This window comes from Condylura cristata, unplaced genomic scaffold, assembly GCF_000260355.1.
Source record: "Condylura cristata isolate star-nosed mole 26May11 unplaced genomic scaffold, ConCri1.0 scaffold00008, whole genome shotgun sequence".
Classification (NCBI taxonomy): Eukaryota; Metazoa; Chordata; class Mammalia; order Eulipotyphla; family Talpidae; genus Condylura; species Condylura cristata.
In genome coordinates, this window is record NW_004567109.1 from 52,571,042 (window position 1) to 52,596,273 (window position 25,232).

A 25,232-nucleotide genomic window follows, 5' to 3' on the forward strand; every position below is an offset into this window, starting at 1 on the left:
AAAAAAAAATTACTGTCATGACGTGTCACTCACTACCAGTGCAGCTAATGTGGCTTTATATTCAAATGTTTATAAGGCTGCTGGACAACAGTACCATGTTGCTCTAGCTCATTCCCAGTCACTACTCAAGCTAACTACTTGAAAGTTTTGCCTCTGCCCTCAATTTTATCATTCCTATCCTTTCATCCTCATTCTTGACCTTTCACTGAAGCAACTGAAACAATTTGAAGAAAAGGTGCATGAGTTCCTTCTACTATGTCTATTCACAAACCTGTATTTAGATACATACATTCTACTTTTTCCTCTTACATCACGAATAAACAGTATTCCTGTGTAAGATAGATCTTGTCCATTATATCTTTCATTTCACATTCTTCCTTGCTCTTCTTTTGACTCTGCTATTTGTTATTTGCTATTCTGCCACTTTTCATTCATGAGGATTCTATCAGCTTGCATTCCTGCTGTTTTCTGGGTCCAAAGTTATTTGTGGAAATAATTTGAGTCCTAGGATGATGTTATCTTTTATAGAAGAGTTTATTTCTCTTAGGTAGGGAGCTGTAGCACTGAAACTATATCAGTCCAAGCCCAAAGTTTGAGGTTTTCTGAGTTATCTAGATGACATGAAGCTAGGCTACAATCTATAGGAGTGCCTCTCTTCTTACAGTTTATGCTTAGAGTAGAGTCCTTGGAAAACTTTAAGTTACCTTTGGGGAACCACAGTTTCCAACTTTTGACCCCTGGCTCAAAAAGCCATCAAAAGCAATACTTAGTTTCTAAACACACAAGGGAAAAGCATCTTCAATATTGGGTTTGTCTCTATACTATCTTTTCAAAAATCTTGTCTTGAAAGTTTGTCACTGCTTTGTTAGCTATCCAACGCTTTTAACTTTAAACTTAAAAAAAAAATAGGCAATTTAAATTACTCGTTACTGATTATGGAAGCTCTCTAGACCCACCAATTTCCCTTAAAATCTGATAAGGTCTTAGCTACTACCATTCTTCTACGACATTCTTGTGAAGGTCATGAAAGGTCTTTATAGCCTTTATGAATGATGTGAAGCTAAGCTACAAGCTTTATAAATATGTCCTTTCTTCCAGTTTCTTTTTACTGCAAGAGTGGAGCCCTTTGGAAATTGAAGTCCTCACCTGTGATGGGCCATACATTCTAAATTTTGACCCCAGGACAGAATTTTTTTTTTTAACTGTAACAAGACAAACATTTTAGATGTCACAGCAATGCTAACATCAACAAGTTCTTGACAGTGTCTCCAATCACTGCCTTCTCAAGCAAACATTTTTCTTTACTTCACACTCATCTCATTTTTCTACCTCACTGATAGCTGCTGCTTAGTTTTCTTTGCCTGCTTCCCTTTAGCTGCCCAATCTCAAAATATTGGACACCCTAAAGTGCAGTTTTTAGACATCTGTTCTTTATTTAGGATGAAGTCACAGGGAATTTGACACCATTTACATTTGATGGACTTCAAGATTTTTACCACTAGTCAGGATCTCTCTCTCAAATAGTCACCTACCCACAGCGGTTCTTCTTCGAATAATGTTATTTCATTTGATGTGGTTGGTCTGTTTTAATGTTGATGAGAAAAAACTGAGGTCTGAAGTGAAGCTGCACATTCACCTCATATCTGTGTGTGCCCTCGGGTGTTCTCCTACACCCTGCAGATGTGTGTTCTAGGTTAACTGGTGTGGCTGACTGTCCTTGTCACACTGACTTTTGGTGTGTGCCTGTGGTGGAAGGGCTTCCTGTCTAGGGATGGTTCCTGCCTGTGCCCTGAGCTGTTGGGATAGGCTTTGGCCACTGCTGACCCTGAGCTGGATTAAAGAGGTTAGAAAATAAATGATTGAATGAATACAATTTATTGTTTAATATTAGAAGTGTTTGGGTCTTAATTTAGAAGTTTGATGATATTTTTTGCCTACCAGAAATATGTTATAAGAATTTAACTCATCAACTAGTCTGTGGTTACAAATGGTGTTGTATGTCATTTAAAGTAATTTCAAGTCAGTTTCTAAGTACCTGTTAAGATTGAGTACTTACTGCTCTTTTTGCATTTTTACTTGAATGACTAACAACCATCTCAAACTAAATATATCCAAAACTGAACTGACATTTTCTTCAAAATTTCTTCTCTGTCTCTATTAACAGTAACCCTCCCCTTCGAGTCGCTTAATCAAAAACTGGAGGGTTGTCCATTATCATGACATTTCTCTCATAAGTGAGATCCATATTATCAATAAAAGTGCTGGTTCTACCTTAATACATATTTAAAAACTTGACCATTGCTTATTTCCCCTGCTACTAATTTTAGCCCAACTCCATCATCTCTTATCTGGATTATTTCAATAATCTCAGTGGATCCTTCCACCTTTGTTTTCTTCATTATATTTACAAAACATCAAAGTTGTATTTTAAAAATCTAAGTCAAATGAAGTCATTCATTTGCCCAAAAACTTACAAAGGCTTCCCAACTTACTCAATGTAAGTTTGAGCTGTCTGTGAAATCTCAGAGACTCTGGGTTCTTGGTATCTTTTTGACATCATTTCTTACCATTCTCTTCCTTATACATTCTCCTTGCTAATCCTAGACCATTAAGTACACTTAAGGCCCATCATTTTTGAATGTGTTCTTTCTGCCCAGAAAGATCATTCCTTCGATTTTCTTCGACTTGTTCCCTTATCTCCTTCCAATATTGTACAAATGGCACTTTCCCAGAGTTGCCTTATCTAACTACTCCATTTAAAACTTCAAAACATCTCCCCCCACCCACTCTTTATCCCATTCCCTTCCCTGATGATTTGTGTTTCTCTATATCTTTTGCATCACCAAGTGGTGAAAGAATCTTTGGACAAAAATCTTTTCCATACTTTGCAATCCCCTCCTCTTACAAGGAAGGCAGACCTTAGATTTCACTGATTTTGTATGTCTTAAAATGCCTTTATTCATTTTAAGCCCATAGCATTGCATTTTTATTTCCTCCAATAAGGGGACAAACCTAAGCATTACTGGAGGACTTTATACTGTAAACATTTATGTATTTATACAATTTAAAATTTAATTGAAGTAACATTGAAAATACTTTTATTGTAATATAGGGTAGAAGATATCTGTAGAATTACACATTTTATTAATATAAATAAAATGTTCATTTTCATATTTCTAAAGTGGAAGCAGTTGTCTTTGGACAAGAAGATATGTGTGTGTGTGTGTATATATATATATATATATATATATATATACCCATATAAAATTTAAAGGAATAAAATACATAATCCTATTCACTCTACAGAAAAGTAGTTTTTTTTTTTTTTCAAGTCAACATATTATTGTCTTACACTGATTGTACATCTGGCCATTGAGTCAAAAGAAATTAAAATTAGATGACATGCTTTAGCAGGTAGAACATTCTCTCTTTATCAGATGATGATGACTGCTCCACTTTAAATCTTTCATTGGGGGCCCTCCTTAGTGGTACAATGGGTTAAAGCACAGCACTGAAACTATATACAGCCTCTGCAGCATGAATTGTATCCCCGGCCAGGGAGGTGACCCACATGGCATGGCAGACCTCTCCTAATCTACTCACTGCTCCCATCAGCATATTTCAGCCAATCTGCCTGTTCTGTTCTGTTCCCCACTCTGTCTCTGGTGAATCATCTCACCTCATCCAACACCTCTGGCCTGTACCCTGTTCTTGCATGCATACATAAATAAATACATATACATTTTTTAACCTTTCTTTGATGGCTCTATTCTGGTGAATGCATTTTGGGTTATTAGTATAAGGAGGAGAAACTTTCCAGAATGACAAACTATTCCATCCTTATAGTCACTGATTAGGAAATAAGGAAGTTAAATTTCATTTGGTGTAAAACTAATTTCAGGAAATGTGATACAGGGGGCTCTGTGATACCTTCATGTTGTCACCTTCATGTGGTCCTAGCAGCTGAGCCTGTCTGTCAACCCAAAGCTCAACCCTTCCTTTTTTGACTTTTAAGGTTAATGTGTGACATTCTAGGTACCGAGCAAGGGATATAGTTAGGACTCCATGGGAAAAGTAGGTGTTCAATAAGGCTCTACCTCTGAGAGTATTTGTTTCTTGATGACACTGAATTTACTTTTGCTGGGGTCTTATGAACATTATTATGATTTGGAATGAATACACTACAATCTCAAATGCACTGAAGTGATGAAATGAAACTATACATCAAAGTTTGAGGACATCAATAACTTACCATCTGCTACTTTGTGTTCGCAGTTAAGCAAATCTTTGCAGATTCGTGCTGGATTATCTCTTGTGCCAAGGGGATTCTTGATGCTATGCAATAAATTGCTAATGTAGTTCAGGGTTTTGAATATCTCTGCACTGTGGTCAGTTAAAGGCACTTCAGTATTCTGGTAGCTCTGCCAAGTCATCATAATAATCATGTTAGTAAAAAAGTACAGAGTGTCCATCATCAGTATGCAATCCTAAGGCTCTGTCTAGTGATCAGTGCAGAATAAAAATGTATCCCTGTTGTGTGTAAAGAGTTGGGAGTAGGATGAAAAGAACGCTCCATTTATGTATAGCTATACACACACACACACACACACACACAAACACATAAATGCATGCTTTAGTAACTTTGATCCTAAGAAGGAGATTAAATTCACACAGAAAAGTTTGGTTTTCAAGCTGACACAAAACAATTATTTTGCCTACTATGTAATACTTTTAAATTACACACTTAATGATTAGAGTTTAAATTAGAAAAAATGTGTAGTGATGATAGTTCTCATCTTAAGCTACACTAACTTCATTTAACTATTTTCTGCTAGACTTCCAAATTCATTATTAAAAATTCACATTATATTTCTGCTTTAAATGCTCCCCTTAAAACAACCTATGCATTATTAAAATCATGTTCATTGTCCTTAAAAACGGTCTTATTATTTTCAGTCTTTTAAAATACAACCTTTGAGATAAAGTCACATTTTTCCTTTCCCCCCAAATTTTTACTTAATTTATATATTCACAGTGACAATGTAAATAACGTCAGATATATTATTTACCTCCATCTGTAGGGCACTATGTGAGTCAATCAAGGCTTGAATAGCAGCATTGATATCTATTTGTTTCTGTGTAAAACAAAACCATTTGAAATCAGTAAAAAGACCAACTATGAGTACTCTACCATAAAGGCTGTATATTCTGTAAGTCCTGCCCTTAAAATATACTAGACTTATTATCTGAAGGTGATTTGTAACTTTAATGGCTAGAAATGGTAAAATATCCTGCAAAAATTGTCTTGGTACCTGAAAGGACAATATGCTGCCTTCTTCTAAGTCTCAAAAGTCTCATAATTAAAACAGGACTAAAGTCTGTAGTCCACAAATGGAAATTATTTATCTTCACTTCATGAAAACACAAAGAGTTACTCAAATGAAGAAAAATGAAATATGATCACCTGTGTTAATAAATTGTAAAGTGAAGAAGAAATAGCTGTAGTAAATTTTAACAGTTACATTCTTGGAAGGAAAACAGAATAAAATACTACTGTCCTGAGGTAGTCACCACATTAGTTTAATCTGATATTTTTGTGGTCTTAGAAAAATTTCTGAAGTTAAAAAATGTACCATTACTCCCAAAAGAAATAATACAGCATGAACCCAACCTCCTCCTGCCTTAAGTAAAGGATATTTTTAGAAAGACTCAGCATAAACATTAGCAAAAACCTTTTAGTATTTTATTTAAATCTTGGAAACGGAAAAGCATGATCTGGGCAAGTTCTGAAGTGGCATCTTTGTAAGAAAATTAAATGATTTCTTTCAGAATGATTACTGCAAAGATATATTTTTACTTAAAGAGCTATACAATGGAAACTGTTTTAATCAGATTTATCATAACTCATGGTTGGCAATCTGCAAAACTATTTAAAATAATGGGACAATCAGTAAAATGTACTCTTCCTTGTCTCAACATGTGGTTTTTATATTTGAAAATAATTGAGTCATTCCATAGAGCCATACTGCCAACATGGTGATACATGTTAAGGATAAAACAGTAAGCAAAAAAGAAACTTCCCCTTGTGGCGCTTAAGTTTTGTTGTTATAATTCTTTCAAGAAAATAAGTATGTACTGTCAAATATGCTATGAAGGAAAAGTGTATTAACTTCTCTGAGAAATACAGAGGTTTGGAAGGGAGAGGTCAAGGAAACCTTCCCTGAATTCATAGCATTTGCATTTGGATAGTAAATAAGTAAGAACTGCTAGGTAGGAGAGAGATCCAGGAAGCAGTAACTATCTTGCCCAAAGCCATCAGATAAAGAAGCATGGCCAATTCAAGAAGCAGATGGCTGAGTCCCAAAGAATGTGTGCTGACTGAGCGATTCTGACCCTGATCCCTCCATGAATGGGCAAATTTTGCAGAGAGGTTGTATGAAAATATTGCCTGTAAACATATGCGACTAAATTATGTACTAAACAAGTCATTTTATTTTTCCAGCTAGTTTCTGATTAGGGAGTTAATCTTCAGAAACCTAGCATATCAGTTCTTAAGCTCTTCAGATTTAGGCTCCTTTTATATTTTAAAATATTAAGTCCTTCAGAAAAACAGTAATTCAAAAGGAAACCTGTACTCCTATGTTGCAGCCCTATTTACAATAGCTAAAATATGGAAACAAACTAATGCCCAAAAACAGATGAAAAAACTAATGTCCAAAAACTTGATTAAAAAGATGTGGTGTATATACACTACAGGATACTATTCAGCAATCATAAAAGATAAACTTATGTCCTTTGCAGCAATGTGGGGGAAGCTGGGAGGAATAACGCTCAGTGAAGTCAGAAGGAAAAAGAAAAATTACTGGGTGGCTTCACTTATAGGAAGAACATGGGGATATCAAAGCAAGGAATCAGGAAAAAAAAAAAAGACAAAACTATCAGGTGAACTATGTCAGAGACATTCAGGAGGGGAGGAGGAGGGAGCTGGATCAAAATGGGAGCGAAGAACACAAGAGTCTATGGAGACAGTTTACAAGTGTATTGGCAGTGGGAATTTTATGGGGAAGACACCTAAGAGGAAAAATCAAATACTGCACAAAAATCAACAATGATGTAAAAATATGTAAATAAAATATTAAGTCCTTGAGCAATTTTTACCTATCTAAATTATATAACTTGTGATATTTACTATAGAAATTAAAATATAAAATTTAAAATATTGTTTAATAATTTGTGTTAATTGATTAAAATAAAATGTAGTATAATCCTAGTAATTTTTCAGAATAAAAAATTAGTGAAGAGTAATACTATTTTACATTTTTGTACATTTCGTTAATGTCTATATTAACAGAATATAGCTCGATTTATATTTGCTTCTGTACCCAATGTTATTTTAAAATAAATGTAGATAATCTGGTTTTATAAAAGATACACAGTTGGCAAATGATTAATAGCTTTTTTCGGGTAGTTGTGTGTATTCGTAGATAGGATACCAAAACAAGTCCCTTCTTGAGGAATAACTGAAATATGAAATTTGAAACCACATCTTGTATTCTTTTGTTTTTAAAAGATATTGGTCTATCTTAAAAATGGAAAATACTGATTAATGATATAATATGGGCACATTTTATTAATATTTAAAAAATTACATTCAATAACATCATTAACAAGCACATCAGAAGAACCTAAGTATGAGAAGTTGTCAAACTCATAGTTGTGGATGCAGATTCTCTCCAATTCTTATATTTGCTTGTAATGTATTTATGGTATCAAATTCTGTCCTTTTTTTCTTTAAAATGATAGATCAGTTGTTTTTAAGAAAATATCTGTTCAATATTGATGTCTAAGTAACTTGTTAGTCTTTGCAACAGTAACTAGTACTCCATGAAAAAGCATAAGTTTAGAATGTTAAACAATTTCAGTGTTTTTATCTGAGGCAATCATTGTACTTCAGTCAGACATGTTATAAGTTCTTCCATTTCATCACACAGATTGCTAAATGATATACTCAAGAATAGAGAATTGAGGACAACAAAAAAAGTGGTGTAATGCCTTCCCAGAATCCTTTCATCTATAAAAGCAATGAGAAAACTGGAAAAAAATGTCAGAATGAAGTTTTTCAGAATTACAGAAACCAATAAAATGCTTTAGCAATCTGGAACACATATATTTACTTAAGAAAAATAGCTGAATCTTGACAAGGGTAAGCTTTATGAATCTTGACAAGGGTAAGCTTTAACTTGTTCATCTCCTATGTTACTCTTTCCAACACTGTGGTATTCTTGAAAACTAACATCCTATAATCACAGTGAAAACAAAAATCTGGAAACCACAAGAGGAAACAATGGGATGGGAGGGTGTTTAAAGCCTCATTTCCAGGAATTATAATTATTTGAGTTGTCTGGAAGTGCTCTAGAACACATCACTTGCAAGTCTATTTTATGTGACTCAGAACCCATTTAATTGAAGAAGTCTTTAATGCAAGAGAAGTCTTCAAAAATATTTCAAGAAAATTAATTTTGTGGCAGCGTGAAGACGTAGAAAATTGTTAGGGCAAACAATAGGCTAACAAAAGGCTTACAAGGAAAAACTGAAGAATTCCATATCCATAGAGACTTTGAAAAGTTCTGATGCTCCTGGGGATCTAGAAGTCTATGTGTAGAACCACACTGAGGAGAAGCTGGAGAAAGCTAAGCTATCCCACTGGCTAACCTCCATACTGTGTGAAAGCAGGAAGTGAAGGGGAAGTATTGTAGTCAGATATCTGTCTGAACAAAGAGGGGGTAATCCAACATAACACCTAAGGGCCCTTGAGCAGAAACTGGGAGTCTTACTGATTCTGGCATTTAAGGGAGTATTTTCTTTTATATATATATATATATCATCACTCTGCATTTTGTGCACTTTTTCATCTCAGTTGTAATCCCCATGGGCTTCCCACCATCAGTTCACCCGTGTGGTATCACCATAGTTCAGTGCAACTCTTCCCACCCCAACTCTTCCTATTCCCTTTTCCACCCCCATAAAACATCTCTCATTTATAGTTGTTCATTGTTTTCATTTTTACTCTATTACGTTTGTTTCTCTCTCTCTTTTTCATCCTGATCCCTTATGCTCCTGCTATAAGTGAAGCCATCCGGTATTTTACCTTTTCTTTCTGGCTTATTTCAGTAAGCATGATCCTTTCCAGCTCCATCTATGTTGCTGCAAAAGGCATGAGTTTATCTTTTGATATCTTTTGATAGTGTATGTATCAGCTAGCATGTAGGAGAGTTTCTTTTTCTCCACATCCTCACCAACATTTGTTGTTGCTAGTTGTTTTAATATGTGCCATTCTCACTGGTATGAGGTGGTATTTCATTGTGGTTTTAATTTGCATTTTCCTTAACACAAGTGATGTTGAACATTTTTTCATATGCCTGCTGGCCATCTGTGTTACTTGGAGAAGTATCTTTGTAGCTCTTCTGCCCATTTTTTGATGAGGTTGTTCACTTTATTTTTGTTGAGTTTAACCATCTTTCTGTGTACCTTTGTGATCAGTCCTTTGTTATTAGTATTGTATGCAAATATTTTCTCCAATCAGTGGGGTGTCTGTTTTGTGTATTGTCTCTTGCTGGACAGAAGTTCTTTAATTTGATATAGTCTCAGCTGTTTATCCTTTCCTTCACTATCTTTGCTTTGGGTGATGTATCTGTAAAGGTACTATTGAAATGTCATGCAGAATTTCACCTACCTTTTCCTTCTAGATATTGTATGGTTTCAGGTCTTATTTCTAGTTCTTTAATCCATTTTGAGTTGGTTTTTGCTCAAGGTGTGATGTAGTTGAGCTTCATTTTTTTTTTTTTTTTGTACACAGTGGTCCAGTTTTCCTAGAACCATTTGTTGAACAAACTTTCTTTGCTCCTTTGTAAAACAGCTGTCCATTATGAACCTGTGGGTTTATATCTGGGGTTTCCATTTGTATCCACTGGGCTGTATGTCTGTTCTTGTTCCAATACCATGCAGTTTTGATTATTATGGCTTTGTAGTACAGATTTAAGTCTGGGATTGTGATGCCTCCAGTCTCTTTCACTTTAGTCAGGAGAGTTTTGGCTACTTGAGGTTTTCTTGTGGTTCCATATAAATCTCATCAATATTTGTTCTATTTCTCTGAAGAATGTAATTGAGATTTTTGTTGGAATAGCATTAAATCTGTATAGTGCTTTTGGTAGGATGGCCCTTTTAAGGGAATGTTTCTGCTGAGTATTGGTCAGACCAAAATGAGTATAGACTATAAAATTCAGGAAAGTCACTAAGCAAACAACTATACCCGTGATTAGCAAGGGGAGGGGCAGAATTTGATTTCCAGAGGGACCATGTCATATTACTTAAAATTCCAATTTTTGATAGAAAATTATGAAACATGCAAAATAACACTGAATGTGGCCCATGTGTAAGGGGTTAGGGAAACAGGCAGTTCATAGTAACTGACCCTGAAGAAGTTCAGATGTTGGACTTAATAGACAGACTTTAGTGAGATATTGTAGTTATATTAAAAAAGCTAAAGAAAACCATGTTTATGGAACATATGGCAAGTATACAAAAGATATCTTACCAAATAAAGAATACCAATAAAGAGATAGAAATTATGGCCCTCCCTGGTGGCGCAGTGGGTTAAAGCACTGCACTAAGAAGCTGAAACCACTTCCACATGAGTTCGATTCCCGCCTGCCCCGGAGGTGACCACATGGCGTGGCAGACCTCTCCTGACCTGCCTGCTACTCCCCTCAGCAGTGTACTTTGTCGATCTGCCTGTTCTGCTCCCCACTCTGTCTCTGGTGAAGTCTTTTGCCACCCCTGAGTCTCTGGCCTGTACCCCAGTTCTGTATGCACAAAATTATGGAAAAGAAGCAAATAGAAATTCTGGCATTGAAAGGTACAATAATAATTGAAATGAAAATTTGCTAGAGAGGCTCAACAGATTTCAGTATGCAGAAGAATCCATAAACTTGAGAATAGGCTTATTGAGATTATATAGTCAAAGAAGTATAAAAAAATGGAATGAAGAAAACAAAAAAGACCTATAAGACACTATGTAGTATGCCAGAATATGCATAGAGGGAGTCTCAGACAGGGAGAGGAAAAAGGAAGTAAGGCTATTTCAATAAATGATGTCTGAGTATGTCCCAAATTTGATGTAAAAACATATTTTCCAAAGAAGATATTAAGTATTGACACAGATGTGGCAAAATTGGAATCTTCTGCATTGCTAGTGGGGATGTTAAATGATGCAGCTGCTGTGGAAGATAATATAGCAGTTCTGCAAAAAATATTAAACATAGAATACCAGATGACATGTACCAAAATGTATTAAAAGCAGGGACTCAGATTATTTGTACACCTATGCTAATAGTATTGTTTATACAATAGCTAAAAGGTAGAAGCTATTTAAATGTTCATCTGGATAAACCGAATGTGTTGTAGATACACAATGGCATATTATTCAGCCTTGTAAAGGAAAGGGATTCTAATACATACTAAAACATGGGTGAATCTTGAAGGCATTATGCTAAATGAAGTAAATTGGTTAAAAAAGGACAAATACTATATGACTCCATATATTTGAGACCTGGGAAGTCAAAATAAAAAGTAGAATATTGTTTGCAGGGATTGGGGAAAAGGAGGATTAGGCGATCATGTTTAATGGATTTAGTGTTTAAATATTGGAAGGTGAAAGAAAGGATGAGTGGAGGTGATGGTTGCACAATGTGAGTGTACTTCATACCATTGAATAACACATCCAGAAATAGCCAAAATGATAAATTTTATGATGTATATTTTTACAATTAAAAATGATAAATAGCAAATGTTCATTATTATCCCAACCATCCTAATTCTAGGAGTTGACTCTACAGATATTCTACAAAATGATATGCATAAAAACAAGACATGAATACTCGGTGTATTATGAAAGGATTGGAAACAACTTTAATGACCACTTACAGAGGACTGAATGGATGAATAAACTGCAGGATATTCTTAGGTAAAATGAACTTGTTTTACTTTCTGTGAGTGTGGGGTAGTAAAAAATATCATGACTTTTAATTGATTTTAGTGTAGGATTTGGTATTTGATCCATGTTGCAGTACCAGCAATTTTAACCACCTTCAGTGCAAATGTCCACTCAATAATAAAGGATTTTTTTCCCCAACAGCCATTAGGAAAAAATGCATAACACTCAAATACATGAATTTTTTTTGGCAATATCCGTAGTTCTCAAATACCAATGTACTCCCCTAGTTCATCCCTGGTACACAGTAGGCATTTATTAGTTGAATTTATTATTTTTCCCATCAGTTATTACTGAAGGAGGCCAGGCCCAGAGGGAATGTATTAAGAAACAATTATTACAAATCAGTAAATGAGACCAATTGGGTGAGTTTCAAAATATATAGAGAATGACTGGTTAATGTGCAGGGGTTTCTTTTTAGAAGTGATGAAAATGTTTTGAAACTAACTAATAGGAATGGTTGCACAACACAGTGGCTTGACCAAAAGCAGTTTGGTGCTGGGAAGTTACTCAGCATCTAAGTGTCCACACTGAATGTCAAACTCTTTATTACTTGCAGTGAAGGAATCCATGCACTCTAGTTAGAGAAAACACACTTTCACATGAAAATCACTTCAGGTTAATAAAACATGAAGACAAAATAAGGAATAATCAGAATGGTGGAACTACTGAATGAAGTTAAAAAGTTACTGAAGCTTGGGGAATGTAATCCTCAAAATTCTCTCCCAGTTTATTTAAATAAAATGTAGAGCATGTCTGGGCATATCGATATTTTGAGAAGTACTATTTTCCAGGCATCTGAAATATTAAGATAACTGGATAATGAAAACATTGATGGGATTAGAACTGAATTCATGTCATGGACTTCTTCGTGGTGGAAGCAGTGGCTTGTTTTAGGGATTCAGGGTTATACCAGTAACTGCCACTTCTCAATCCATAAATTCAGGTTTCACAGTCAACCAATTAGTTGAATAAATCAATCAAAGATTCCTTCTCTCATTTAGTGATTTTAAAAAAAATTATGCATACAGACCTGGGGTACAGGTCAGAGGTGCAGGGCATGAGAGGATTCATCAGAGACACAATAGGGAGCAGCAGCAGACTGATGAAGTACACTGCTGAGGGGAGCAGTAGGTGGGTCAGGAGAGGTCTGTTGTGCCATTTGGGTCACTTCCTTGGCCGGGATCGAACTCTGCTACAGTAGCTGCGATAGCTTCATAGTGCTGTGATTTAGCCTTTTGTGCCACCAGGGAGGGCCCTCATTTAGTGATTTTTAGTGATTTTTTCCATCCCATTCTATACACAAGATCACACATCCACCTTGTTCTCTTTTTTCCAACTAGCATTTTTAATTACTTTGACATCTATTGGTAGATTTCTTTGTTAGTTCCTTTATATCTTAGCATGTACACTAAGTTATTGGTATCGCCCTGATATTAGTATCATGTTAAAAAGTTCCATCATCAGCACATAGGTAAGTTGTAATCCCCCATGGGGATTACAACTGAGATGGAAAAAGGTACAAAATGATGTAAAAGTAAACTATTATTTAAAAAAAATTGCCATCAGTACACACACACACACCTCACACACACCTTTTTGGTGAAACATTTCCTCTTAGTTCTATTTTAGGAATTTGGTTAGGAAAACTTCCTTTCATAGATCTTATAAAGGGCTGTGGATTGGATTAGAAGTTTTCAAACTTATTTTTACCCACACTGAGAAGATTTTTACATTATGGCACAGTTTACACAAACTAACATATTTACTAAAAGTCTGACAAAACTATATTAATATTACAAGTGGTGATATACTTTTGCTTATTTATGTAAAATTTATTTAATGTAAATTTACCATGTTTTATACTAATGTTTACGATTTTCTGTCTTTAAGCATCCAATTTAGTTGATTTTTATAACTCCACTGAGTTGTGCAACCATTCCTACTATTTAATTTCAAAACCTTTCATCATCTATAAAAGAAAGCCCATGCGCATTAAACAGTCACTCAGCATATCTTCATTCATTTGGTCTCATGGTCCACTGACTAATGAATCCCAACGCACAGTCTGAATTAATTACTAAAAGTTGCTAAGAGGGTTTTTATCTCTCTAATTTTAGACACTGCATCCCTCTAAGTGAAGTCTTCTAGCTTGGAGAATTCACACAAAAATGTTCTAGAGCTGTGACTTCCTTTTCCTATTTATTTATTCTTTTATTTAGTAGGTACATATTAAGGGCTTGATTAGAAAATAAATCTTAAAAAATGATGACTGTTTTTAGAGCTTATAATCTAGTAGAAGGAAACTGGCCTGAAAATAAATGGATATGAAGAAGGGGAATGATGGTATCTTGCAATGTGATGAAAGGATAGAGTTTAAGTTTTACAGAAGATATGATCCTAAGATGAGTTTAGATAATGTATTTCCTCACTGACATTTAAATTCTGTTACAGAATCTTTTTCTCAAGTAGCTGAATGATTACTTTTCTACAAAGGACACTGCAAATTCCAGAAAGACAAGTTAAGGCAGTTGGCTTTCATACTGGCAAAGCAAAAGGAAAACAGGGAAGGAGAAAAGAAGGAAACAAACTAACATTTTGAGTATCTATAATATGTCATTTTCTCATTTAATCTCCCAATAATTCTTTAAAGTATATATTAATATCCATATTTTGCTTAGGCCAAAAGCCTGTCAAGTGCCCTACTTGATTTGGGTGTACAGGAATCTCTGTACAAACATCTGCCAAGTGTGATTGGGATACAATGCCCCAAAGTCTGGAACTGCAAGGTGAAACCTCTCACTAAAGACTTCTAATTTCCCAATATGTGTGATTTTTTTTCTAACTTATTATCAAAGTCATTTTCATGTGGGAAGGAAACATAAGAGGGTACTTTAACCCACACACTGTGGGAAAGTGGGGCAAAGGAGGAGAATAGAAAAGTGGAGAGTAATTTGATGACTTAAAGACATCCCCACTGATGTTCACACAAGGAGTCACCCCATCAGTCAGTGGGTCAAAAAGGGGGAGCGATTTAAAAAAGCATAGAGGTATGTCTCCCATTTTCAAGGGAGCAGCATTCCTTGTGGTATTTTTTCTTGAAGCCTATTTCTTGCCCCAGTGAAATGATGAGGGGATTAAAGTGTTCCCAGACTGCTGAGAGTTGATCACAATGATCCACCAACTACAGCTGCTAGAAATATCAGAGCAGTGTGTGTGTAAATAACTAAGGCTTGTAAAGCAGAGAACTGACCACTGTGTGACTGTGGAGCTTACAGTGAGTCTGACCAAGGACCTTGAGACTTGACCAGGACACTGTGGGATTAGGGTATAGATGAGGTTGGGATGGAAGAAGACATCCTGTAGGAAGGCAAATGGAGACCAAACTTAGAAAATCAGAAACCTGGAGGTAATAGCTGATAATGAAGCAACTGAAACATTACCTAAAAGACAAGGGGAGCAAAATTTGGATTGTGATAGTTTCACAACAAGCAAGTACATGAAAAACTTGAGACTTTCTATAGCCACTAGTACTTGAAGGTTGTTCATGTAAAGCCTAAAAAGTGGCCAACTTTGGTTGGCAAGAAAGAACAATTACAAGGAGAGCTAGACCTCAAGCAGGAAGAAATCGAGGGAGTATTTTCGAAGACTTCTTCTGTCAGGTAATGTACTGAGAACTTTACTTCTTATTTAAAGCTCAAATCTACCCAAGGAAGTAAGCAATGCCATCCTCATTTTATAGGTAAGAAGTCTTAAGGTCTGGATTTCAAGTTAACATGCTTGGGATGACTCTGTATAAGATGAGCAAAGGAACAGTGACTGAGAAGAGGGACACCTTTGAACAGGAATAGGAGAAATTTAAAAGTCAATATGATATACCAACATAAAATAAAACTTACTCTTGGACCCGGTGCTCCAGGTGGACCCTATAACATAATAAATTTTAAAAAGTATTTGTTTAGTAGATAAGCAAGTATATTAGCATCAACAGTAAACAGGTGTAAATGTAAATGAACTCACTGGAGGCCCTGGTTGACCTCTTGGTCCTTGGGGACCCTGAAAGAAATGGAAAGAACCACAGTATGAACTTACTATTCTTTTGATTTGATATATGCAAAAGAACTGGGCTTTAACATCGCCTATTTGTGTGAGGTAAGTTAAAATATACAAAGCCATTTTAGTATTTTAAAGCTACATGCTCTTGCACTTAGCTATAACCTACATTCATAAATGAGCTGGATATTTTAAGTTTTACTGCTATTACTAGAGACTGAATTACTCATTAAAATAAACAGAAATGTAACCTTTAAAATATTAATACTATCTCTGTATATTTTCTCTGTTATTTCTACTGTCCACCTATCACAGATAGTATTCTTTGACACCTCTTCTTTTATTGTAAAATTCACCTATGATTTGGTCACTACTATTGATTTCCTCTCCAAACTTATCCCAACACCACTTTTCCATCATAGCGACTCTTAACTGAGTAATGATCATGTGCTGTGGTCTTCACCCATACTCCCAACAAATTCATATGTTGAAGAGCTGCTCTCCAATATAAGACTATTTAGAGGTGGGACCTTGGGAAATAATTAGGTCATAAGGGTAGACACCTTGTGAGTGGCACTGTCCTTGAAAAATGTCACCAGAGAGAGAATCTCTTTCTCCACCATATGAGGTTATCACCAAGATGGGCCTCTGCAGACCAGGGAAAGAATCGTATTATAGGTCCTTATGCTATGTTAAATCTGCCAGTACCTTGATGTTAGACTTCCCAGTCTCTAGAACTGTGGAAGTAAGTATTTGTTGATTAAGCCACCTGATCAACGGCAACTGATCAGCTAAGACTTCTTGTTTTGCTTGCATTCCTAATCTGACTTCCTGACTTTATTCTCTTCACTCTGTTGACTACCTTTTACTTGTAGAATGGGAATCCAGTCATGCCATCATATAGTTAAAATCATGTGGCTGTTTACAGCTTAGAGGGTAGAGAGTGAATTTAATGGTAGATAATAACCATTTACTGAGAACTCACTATGTGTCAAGTTGCATATGGCACTATATGCTAATGGTGTGATTTATTTCCATTTTAACAGTTAAGAAAATGGACTGGATAACCAGCAAATCAGGGGCAGAGCTTAGAAGAAAATCCAAGTCAAATGGACACAAAAGTATAGGTTCTTATTAAAAGTGAAATCTCATTCCTGTTTCTGGGACTCATTTCAACCTACTAACATATCCCATACTTCACTGATAAACAAATATATGCAGACCTGAAACCTTCCAAGTTTTCCACATCTGCATTCTTTTGCAAGTGCTAGTTTCTTGATCAAGAATGTGTCTCCTTAATTTTTCTAACTCCCATTTCTCTTCAATACCTTTTAAAAACTCAGTATCTACCTTGCCTATCTACCATGCTGCCTCCTTCCTGCTCAACTAACCACTCCTTCTGGATCACATAGTATGTAACATAATAGAAAGTGTCTAGACCCTTAAAAATATCTTAATAACCTTTACGTTTTCTAGAACTACAGTGCTTAGGACACAGTTGTGCAAAAATTGTTACTGAAAGAATAATGTTAAGATTAACTAGTCTTAATTTAGAAAACAGAATAGCTAAAATGTATATATTAAATTTGAAAAGTTATGTTGCTGTTTATCCAAAATGAAACAATAGTAATCACTGTTAAGAAATGTCTGTTCACAATTTAATTTACTTGATGGTTAACTTGTTGGTTACTTGATGGTAACAGTGAACCAAAGTTAGATTATGGTTAGAAGATGGGAAAACAAGTTATCTTCTGCTGAGTTTTGAATATTGATATCATTTTGGCTAAAGTATATTAAGTATACTTTACTAACAAAGTTGTTGATCCTAAGTATACTGTGATAACTAGGACAAAAAGCACCAGGTAACTAAAAAGGTAGAGAATTCCAGTACCACGACTGCTGGACATTTCTTAGTTTGCGTGATTATAATTACAATTTAAAGTGGAGAATGTATAAAAACTTGTACCTTACAAGCTTCATGATGGACATGTTGTGTTAGAACTAACCTTTTCATATATACAGAGTTTCAGAGTGAATTTGGCTGTGCAAGTTTGTCCATTCTGAATCACCATTGTAAAAATAAACAGTTGACATTTAATCCCACTTAGCATATTGATGAGATTTGCAAAATCTCACTAATGGTTCAGTAAAAAATATATAACCTATTTTTGACATTGAAGCAGGAATTGAAATGGGGAAATTTTTTCTAACTGCTAATTTTACTGGGATCATGTCAGCCTACCCAGAACAAGTTAGATCATCACAAATATGATCAAAACAAAATACTTTTAAACCAAACAAGACAGGGCAGGATAACCCCAATAAAACAACCACACAGCATAGAGCCAAGAGAAACAAAATTTTATTCCATTATAACATTTATTGGTATTATTTTTATTCATCTAGCTAGTACGCTATTAAGAAAAAGTGATTCACTCTCAAGATAAATGTAGAATCCCTTTTGGATTCATAGATAATCTGAACTCACATAATTTCCCTTCATCAGCTAATTAACGTAATGCAATTTGCCTATTTTGAGACCACCATAGGGTCTATGGTGAAAAGCAGAAATTTCAGTGTCATCATGTAATCTCATTACTTTTCAATCTAGACTTTACTGCTATCTTTAAGTTTATTTTTATGTGCCTTCTGTAATTGGTTTCCACTTCCCTTTTACTACATGCCTTACCAGGTTATGGCTACTGCTTTAATAAATGCAGTAGGATTTGCTCGAAAGTGATACTTTTACAAAATATACCCTTTAACTCAGAAGAACTGGCATCAGAAAGGTGGGAAGCAGTGTCAGTATGATCCATTTAGGTCCCAAAAATGCTGTGTACACTTTGTCCATCCTTGCCCCATTGTTTGTGAATGCCTGTAATATAGAACTAATGATTGTTCCTGCTTTGCAGTCCTCTGCCATGCTGACTATACTCAGTTATATACCTGAAATGAACTGACACGCTTTGTTCTGGAATCTACACTTGCTTTCCTGATGCCTTACAAGACAAATATTCCATTTCACACAGCGATCTGGGAAGCACGTGACTGGCAGGTTCTTAAACATGCTAGGACTTAAACAGGTTTCACTGTGATATGCTATGAGAGTTGGTTCTACTTACTAAGATCTATAATTTTATAGCAGAGTATTAAAAATGAATAAAACAAACATGTTCTTTATTTTCATAGACCTTATAGCTCAATGACAAGTGATTTATTAACCACAAACTTAGTTAAACTTACAGTTTCACCTCTGAAGCCCCTTTCACCTCTTGGTCCCTAAAAGAAGAAAAAAAGCTAGTTCAGCATTACTGATATTTATAAAATATAGTTGATACTGTATAAAGAAAGACAAAAATTTATATTTTGTTTTTTTTTTCTATCCAGTAAGATTTGTTTAGTGAATTCACATAAATTTCAGTTTTCTTTTCCTAAGTAAAGCAAGGCAAAACAAAAACGATCTACTGATTCATCAAGCTAGTTTGCTATCCATGTCTTCACTTAAAGAGCGACAGGGGAAACAAGCTACTTATTCAGTCCATTAATCAAACAGCTGACCTGAAAATCAAATATAAAACAAGTTAGAATAGAAGTAGGTTAAAATTCTAGTAATTATTTCCCAGTCTCTGAAAACCTTGTTTCTAAGGGGGTTTTTGCCTATTTTATCTTTCTTATTTTCCCATCTGAGCTATGTTCCACAAGTTTTCATATGTTCCTTCAGTTTAAAATATTTTCTACCCTTCTTTGAGACTTTCTCTTTGGTTATTTAGAAGTGTGTGGTTTAATTTTCAAGTGTTTGAACATTTTATTAACTTTCTAGCTTTCTGACTTTTAGTTTAATTCTGTAATAGTTAGAGAACATACCTTATATGACTGCAGTTCTTTTAAGTTTAGGAAAATTTGTTTTGTGGCCCAAAATATGGTTTATTTAAGAGAAAATTTCATGTGTACTTGAAGAGAATGTTTGGCCTGCTCTTCTTACAAGCACTATTTTTAACACTGCGATAAATACCTTGGAGTCTAAATATTGTCCTCCAGGGTTTAGAATCATATACACATACCTGCAATCTATGGGCATGTATAACTCTCTAGATACATATTATGTAGTATCACTCTGTTAATTTTACAAGCTAAAAATATAAATTCACTATTGACCACTTATATGACTATTTTTGTGTTTCCTGTCTTGTAATTGTTTCATGATGCACTGAAGTATACATAACAGGATATCGGTATTTTAAAATCTGACTAATCACCCCAAGTGTGTGTGTGTGTGTACATGTCATTTTAAAATTGGAAAGTAACTTCAAAAACTAACATTTAAGATTATTTTTACTAAACTATTTTTTAAACTCCTCCATCATCGCTAGCCCAGTATTGATGATCTAGCACATATCTCTGCATACATTTTTCTAATGCAATGTTGACATGTACACACACACATGTTTGGGGTGGTTAGTCAGGTTTTAGAATGTTGATATCCTGTTCTGTACAATTCAGTGCATCCACTTAACAATACACCATGAAATAACTGCAAGTTTGCCAAAGTAGATACAACTAATTCTTTTTTGATTTTTTATTTTTGTATCGGTTTTCATTTTTTACAGACTTTTTGATTTCTCAGGTGTGACACAACTAATTCTTAAGAGTTCCATGATAATGCATGAATGGTCAGGCCTGAATAAGTGCAAGCCTTGATGTGAGACCATTAGCTTTGCCACTCCCTAGTTAGATCATATGGAATAACTGTGAATCTCATCTGTTTCTTCATGCATTATATGGAAATATTTTCCCCAAAAGGTTCTGAAAGAATTTGTGAATAGTTACTATTAAATATTTTATCTATTTTCTTCTCCATGGAAGCGTGTACTCTACTTTTTACTGCAACATAGTCTCTCAAAGATCACGGTTGACTAATCGTTTCTTGGAATTTATCCATTGGAACTTGGTATTTTTCTGTTTTCCCTGCTATTACCACTGCCTAGTTCTTTCCTGTAAGGTGTCACTTGCAAATACTCAAAATCTCAACTATCTGAACTCCTTGTGCTATACCTTCTCTTTTCAGAAAACTGATTGTTTTTGTAATAGTGATTACCTCTGTTCCTGTGATTCTCAGCCCCTCCTCCCTGTCCCAGTTCTATTTTCTTCTCAATTCCAATTTTAAGTGTCTATGTCACTGTATATACCTTCCTTCTACACACACCATCTCTGAGTTTTAAGGTATCAACTTCTAGAAGAAAAGATACCTATTCTTGACCTCTGCATCCCAAATACCCAGGGTAATTTCATTGTGGAGTAACCAGAAAGAGAATTAGAGAGAGCTGGAGGTAAGGGTGGGGGAAAAATATGAAAAAGAAAAAAAAGGACCTGAATTGTAACAAACTTACAGTTCTACCTGTTGGGCCTATTATGCCTTCTTTGCCGAGGGGGCCAGTGTTTCCCTGTTGAAGCAAAAAAAGAAAACAAACAAACAAACAAACAAAAAACCAGGGAGTTTCATTGTCCATTGCCATTATAATTCTAGAAAATTTATTATCCAATGGTAAAACAGCCCATGTCCACAACTTGTCAGTTTTTATTATAAAATCTTATAGCAAAGTACTTTTGACTTAGTCTGTGACACAATTCTGCATTTTATTACAGTTTCTTACTTGGAAACTTATCTATATGATTTTTAGCAAAATGATAAATTAGTATTACAATTTTTATATGGTGATAGCTTCAGTCATGCCATTTCATATATGTATTATTAATTAACAAATGGAGTTACTTAATAGAAAAAGACTACATAAAAGATGACTAAATTTCTGAATGTTTCTTTAAAGATGTTGAAGGAACAGGTAGATGCTTGAGTGACATGCAGCATGGACTTGAAAGAATGTATAGGAGAGAATCAGAGGGCATCATATGTGACTAAACTTCAGTCTCTTCACTCCTAAAATAAAAATAATTGCTCCTACTAAAATAAAATAATTGCTCCTACTATGTGGAGCAATTTGAGAATAAATATGACAAATGACTTGGAAACTGTTAGCTGTATTTGAATATGCTGATAACCTTAAATAAGTTGGCTCCCTGGTCAACTCCTCCCTAAGTATGAAGCCTATAATTTCATAATGAATACAAAATAGCTGTTTTAGGTGTATTTTCCCCCAACATCTATTCCTACTGGCTGCAGATTTAAGTCTTTCTGACTCACACTTAATGTGGAGTACATAAATGCAGAGAGATCTAGGAGGCTCTCTTTTTCCAGTTTCTACTGAGGTAGAGCAAGAACTATCAAACAAGATGTCATGCAGTCCAGCAACCAACTTTAACATTAGTAGTCCAGAATGAGAGAATTTTTCTAAGACTCTCAAAGTAAACCAATGGAATCACTTTTAAACAAAACAAGCAGCTTTAATAATAATTTACTAATATGATACCCAGTTCTCAACGATCTACAATTAAATCAAGAGGCTAGGTTTTCTTAACTTAATCTAATACATCTTGTAGACTGCTTTATCACTGAATAAAAGTCACAAAACTTTAAGCTAATAAACCTAGCTTTGACATCACTGTCTGAAATGATAATTAGGTTAAAACTGGAGAGTTACACATGGCCTCTAGAAATAGCAAAGAGCAAAAAATTATATGTTTATCTAATATGACCAAAAATGAGGTGCCATGATTTTAATGGATGGATGGGACCAGTTACTTACAACAATACAGATTTTCAGTGCAAACTATTAATTCATATTTCATATTTTAATTGATTCAATATCATTTTCACTACATATTTATTCACTACTGAGCAAGGACAAGACACTGGTCTACTTAATATCATTCTACATTCTTGTTAAGCAGTTAACAACAGCCTTCTAGCACATTACTTGGTCAAACAGGTGGATAGATTCTGATTTTTCCTATATGCAGGAAACGTACACTAATCATATATAAAATATGTATTTTAAAATATGTATATATGTAGATATATATCTACTAACTATAAATATTCTTGACTAGATTACCTTTCAGAGATTTCCCCCACTTGAAAAATGGGGGTTATTAAATCTCTTGCAGAATTTTAATATTAGTATTAAATGATACAGGGGGTCACAAAATGGACACCAGTATTATGCACCAGTATTTGGTACATAGTGTTTTGCTAAATATCAAAACTTTTCACTTCACTTATATCTATATTGACTTAGTAAAAGATTATCTATACTTCACAATGAATATGAGCTATGGGTGAACTGATAGGATTTTTTGAATTGCTATGCAATATAGATATCTCATACTTTTCAAATGTTTGGCATTTGTGACTTACATTAGTACCTCTCTTTTCACTGACAAATATGGAGGGAATTTTCCCTTTAATAAAAGTGAAAAGCAAACATAGAGATCAGTGTTTGTTTTGTAGCTGTTAGAACCCACGTAGCTAGAATGGCATCACCATGCTCCTTCCCTGGGAAGTACTTGATGAAGGCAGTGGAGCACATCAATCTCACTTTTCCTGGATGTTAGTGTTGTCTTAGGTTTGATGTGTTATGTTGGATAATTGGAAGATTATCTTTTGGGTCTGGAAAGGCTCCAGCATTTTCTGTATAATTTAATGGTAACTGTTTCTTTGTATCATTTCAATTTAAGAAAGGTTTCCTCTACTCTCAACTTGGAGAGCAAAGGAAAAAAGCCTGCATAGGCTCAGATTCTGGTCTCCAGAACCCCTGCAGTTGGAAAGACTCTGCTTAGGAGAGATGCTAGGCAGGTGGCCAAGCTTCCTTTGACAATATCAAGAAAGTATTTAATTAGTTGAGAATTTAATAAAACTAAAATGAATGGGTTTAATTAGTAGGGAACTCAATATATGTAAGAACTTAAAAGCAGTATTTACTATAGAGAAGCCTAGCAATATATAACCCACCTGTGGATTATCACAAATTGAAAACTTTATATAAAAAACTCAACTTTCCATGGTTCTTAAAAAATCATAAAAATAACTAATAAATTTGCACCTGAAGAAATGTTGAGAGGGGGCCCTTAAACTTTTCCCATGATAGCACTGTTGTTTGTATTCCTGAAAAGGACTTACTGTGGAGATAGGTAAAGCGGTATAGGACTTCATATTTTCATTTTTCAGTTACTATTTTGAAACAGACACTGGTTTTCTGTTGCAAAGGTCCTTAAGGCTTCTTCCTCCTGTCCTGAAAAGACTTGCTCTGTTTTCTCTGCTTTCTCTACACAGTGACTGTTAATCACAGAGGTGCTGCTACTACACTCAAGCTATTCTTTGATGTTTTCTAAGTGCTTTTTTTCATTTCCAGTTTTATAGACCATTTGAAAAATTGGAGGACTGGCATTAATACAAATAAAGCAAAAATCCATGAACAGTATAAACAATAAACAAATACAATCAGCAATTTTTGGCAGCTTATGCATTCTAATTATATTCTGTTCTGTTGCAATACCAGGTTCTAAACAGCTAAGAAATTCTTCAGTCCTTGTGCTTTGCAACTCTTTAAGCAGGTTCCTCATCCCTCTCTGGGGATACCTACTAGCTATCAGGAAATATTTTTCAAAGTGTGGTCTGAGGATAATAAGCAAGCAAGCCTCTTGCAGGTGGTAGTTGGGGGTGGTCTCTGGTTGCATTAGCACTTATAAATCTGCTTTCTGTTCTTGGTGTGAGTTAATAAATGCATTAACCAGTATTCACATTAATTCTGATGATTTCTGAAAAGAACTGGGACATCTGGGTGGTCTTTTGCTCAGATGGGTCATATAATTGAAAAGTTTGAGGACTTCTGCATGTGGCGCTAGTGAATTTGTACCTTAAAAGTCATTTTAGTAAGTCATTCATTTGGAGTGTATTAATTTTAGAGTTCTTAACCCTAACTCCTACAACCAGCAAGGAATCACAAATCCTGGGCAGGCAAAATGACTATACTTACTCTTTGTCCTACAGGACCTTTAGGACCTGATATTCCAGCAATGCCAGCATCTCCTTCAGGACCCTGGAAATAAAAATAAAGAGCTGAAATCATTTTACAGATGAAAAAGTCTTATAATTATCTATTAAGAATTGACTCTTGGGCCATCCCTGGTGGCGCAGCGGGTTAAAGCACCGCACTAAGAAGCTAAAGCCACTTCA

At 35.0% G+C, this 25,232-nt stretch overlaps 1 protein-coding gene across 9 annotated transcripts in view; it reads right to left on the reverse strand.

Annotated features, from left to right (window-relative positions):
• Nucleotides 1–25,232, reverse strand: part of COL24A1 (collagen, type XXIV, alpha 1) — a 247,039-nt gene that overhangs the window by 8,537 nt on the left and 213,270 nt on the right. For 8 of the 9 annotated variants that reach the window (XM_012722607.1, XM_012722606.1, XM_012722605.1 and 5 more), the window contains 7 exons: nucleotides 25,033–25,095; nucleotides 21,490–21,543; nucleotides 19,346–19,381; nucleotides 16,070–16,105; nucleotides 15,949–15,975; nucleotides 5,070–5,135; nucleotides 4,253–4,421 (listed from right to left, as the gene is read on the reverse strand). In XM_012722607.1, coding sequence (XP_012578061.1) covers nucleotides 4,253–4,421; nucleotides 5,070–5,135; nucleotides 15,949–15,975; nucleotides 16,070–16,105; nucleotides 19,346–19,381; nucleotides 21,490–21,543; nucleotides 25,033–25,095 — 451 coding nt within the window. Of the gene's footprint in view, nucleotides 1–4,252; nucleotides 4,422–5,069; nucleotides 5,136–15,948; nucleotides 15,976–16,069; nucleotides 16,106–19,345; nucleotides 19,382–21,489; nucleotides 21,544–25,032; nucleotides 25,096–25,232 lie in introns of those variants that run through there. The other variant, XR_001145261.1, reaches the window with a different exon arrangement.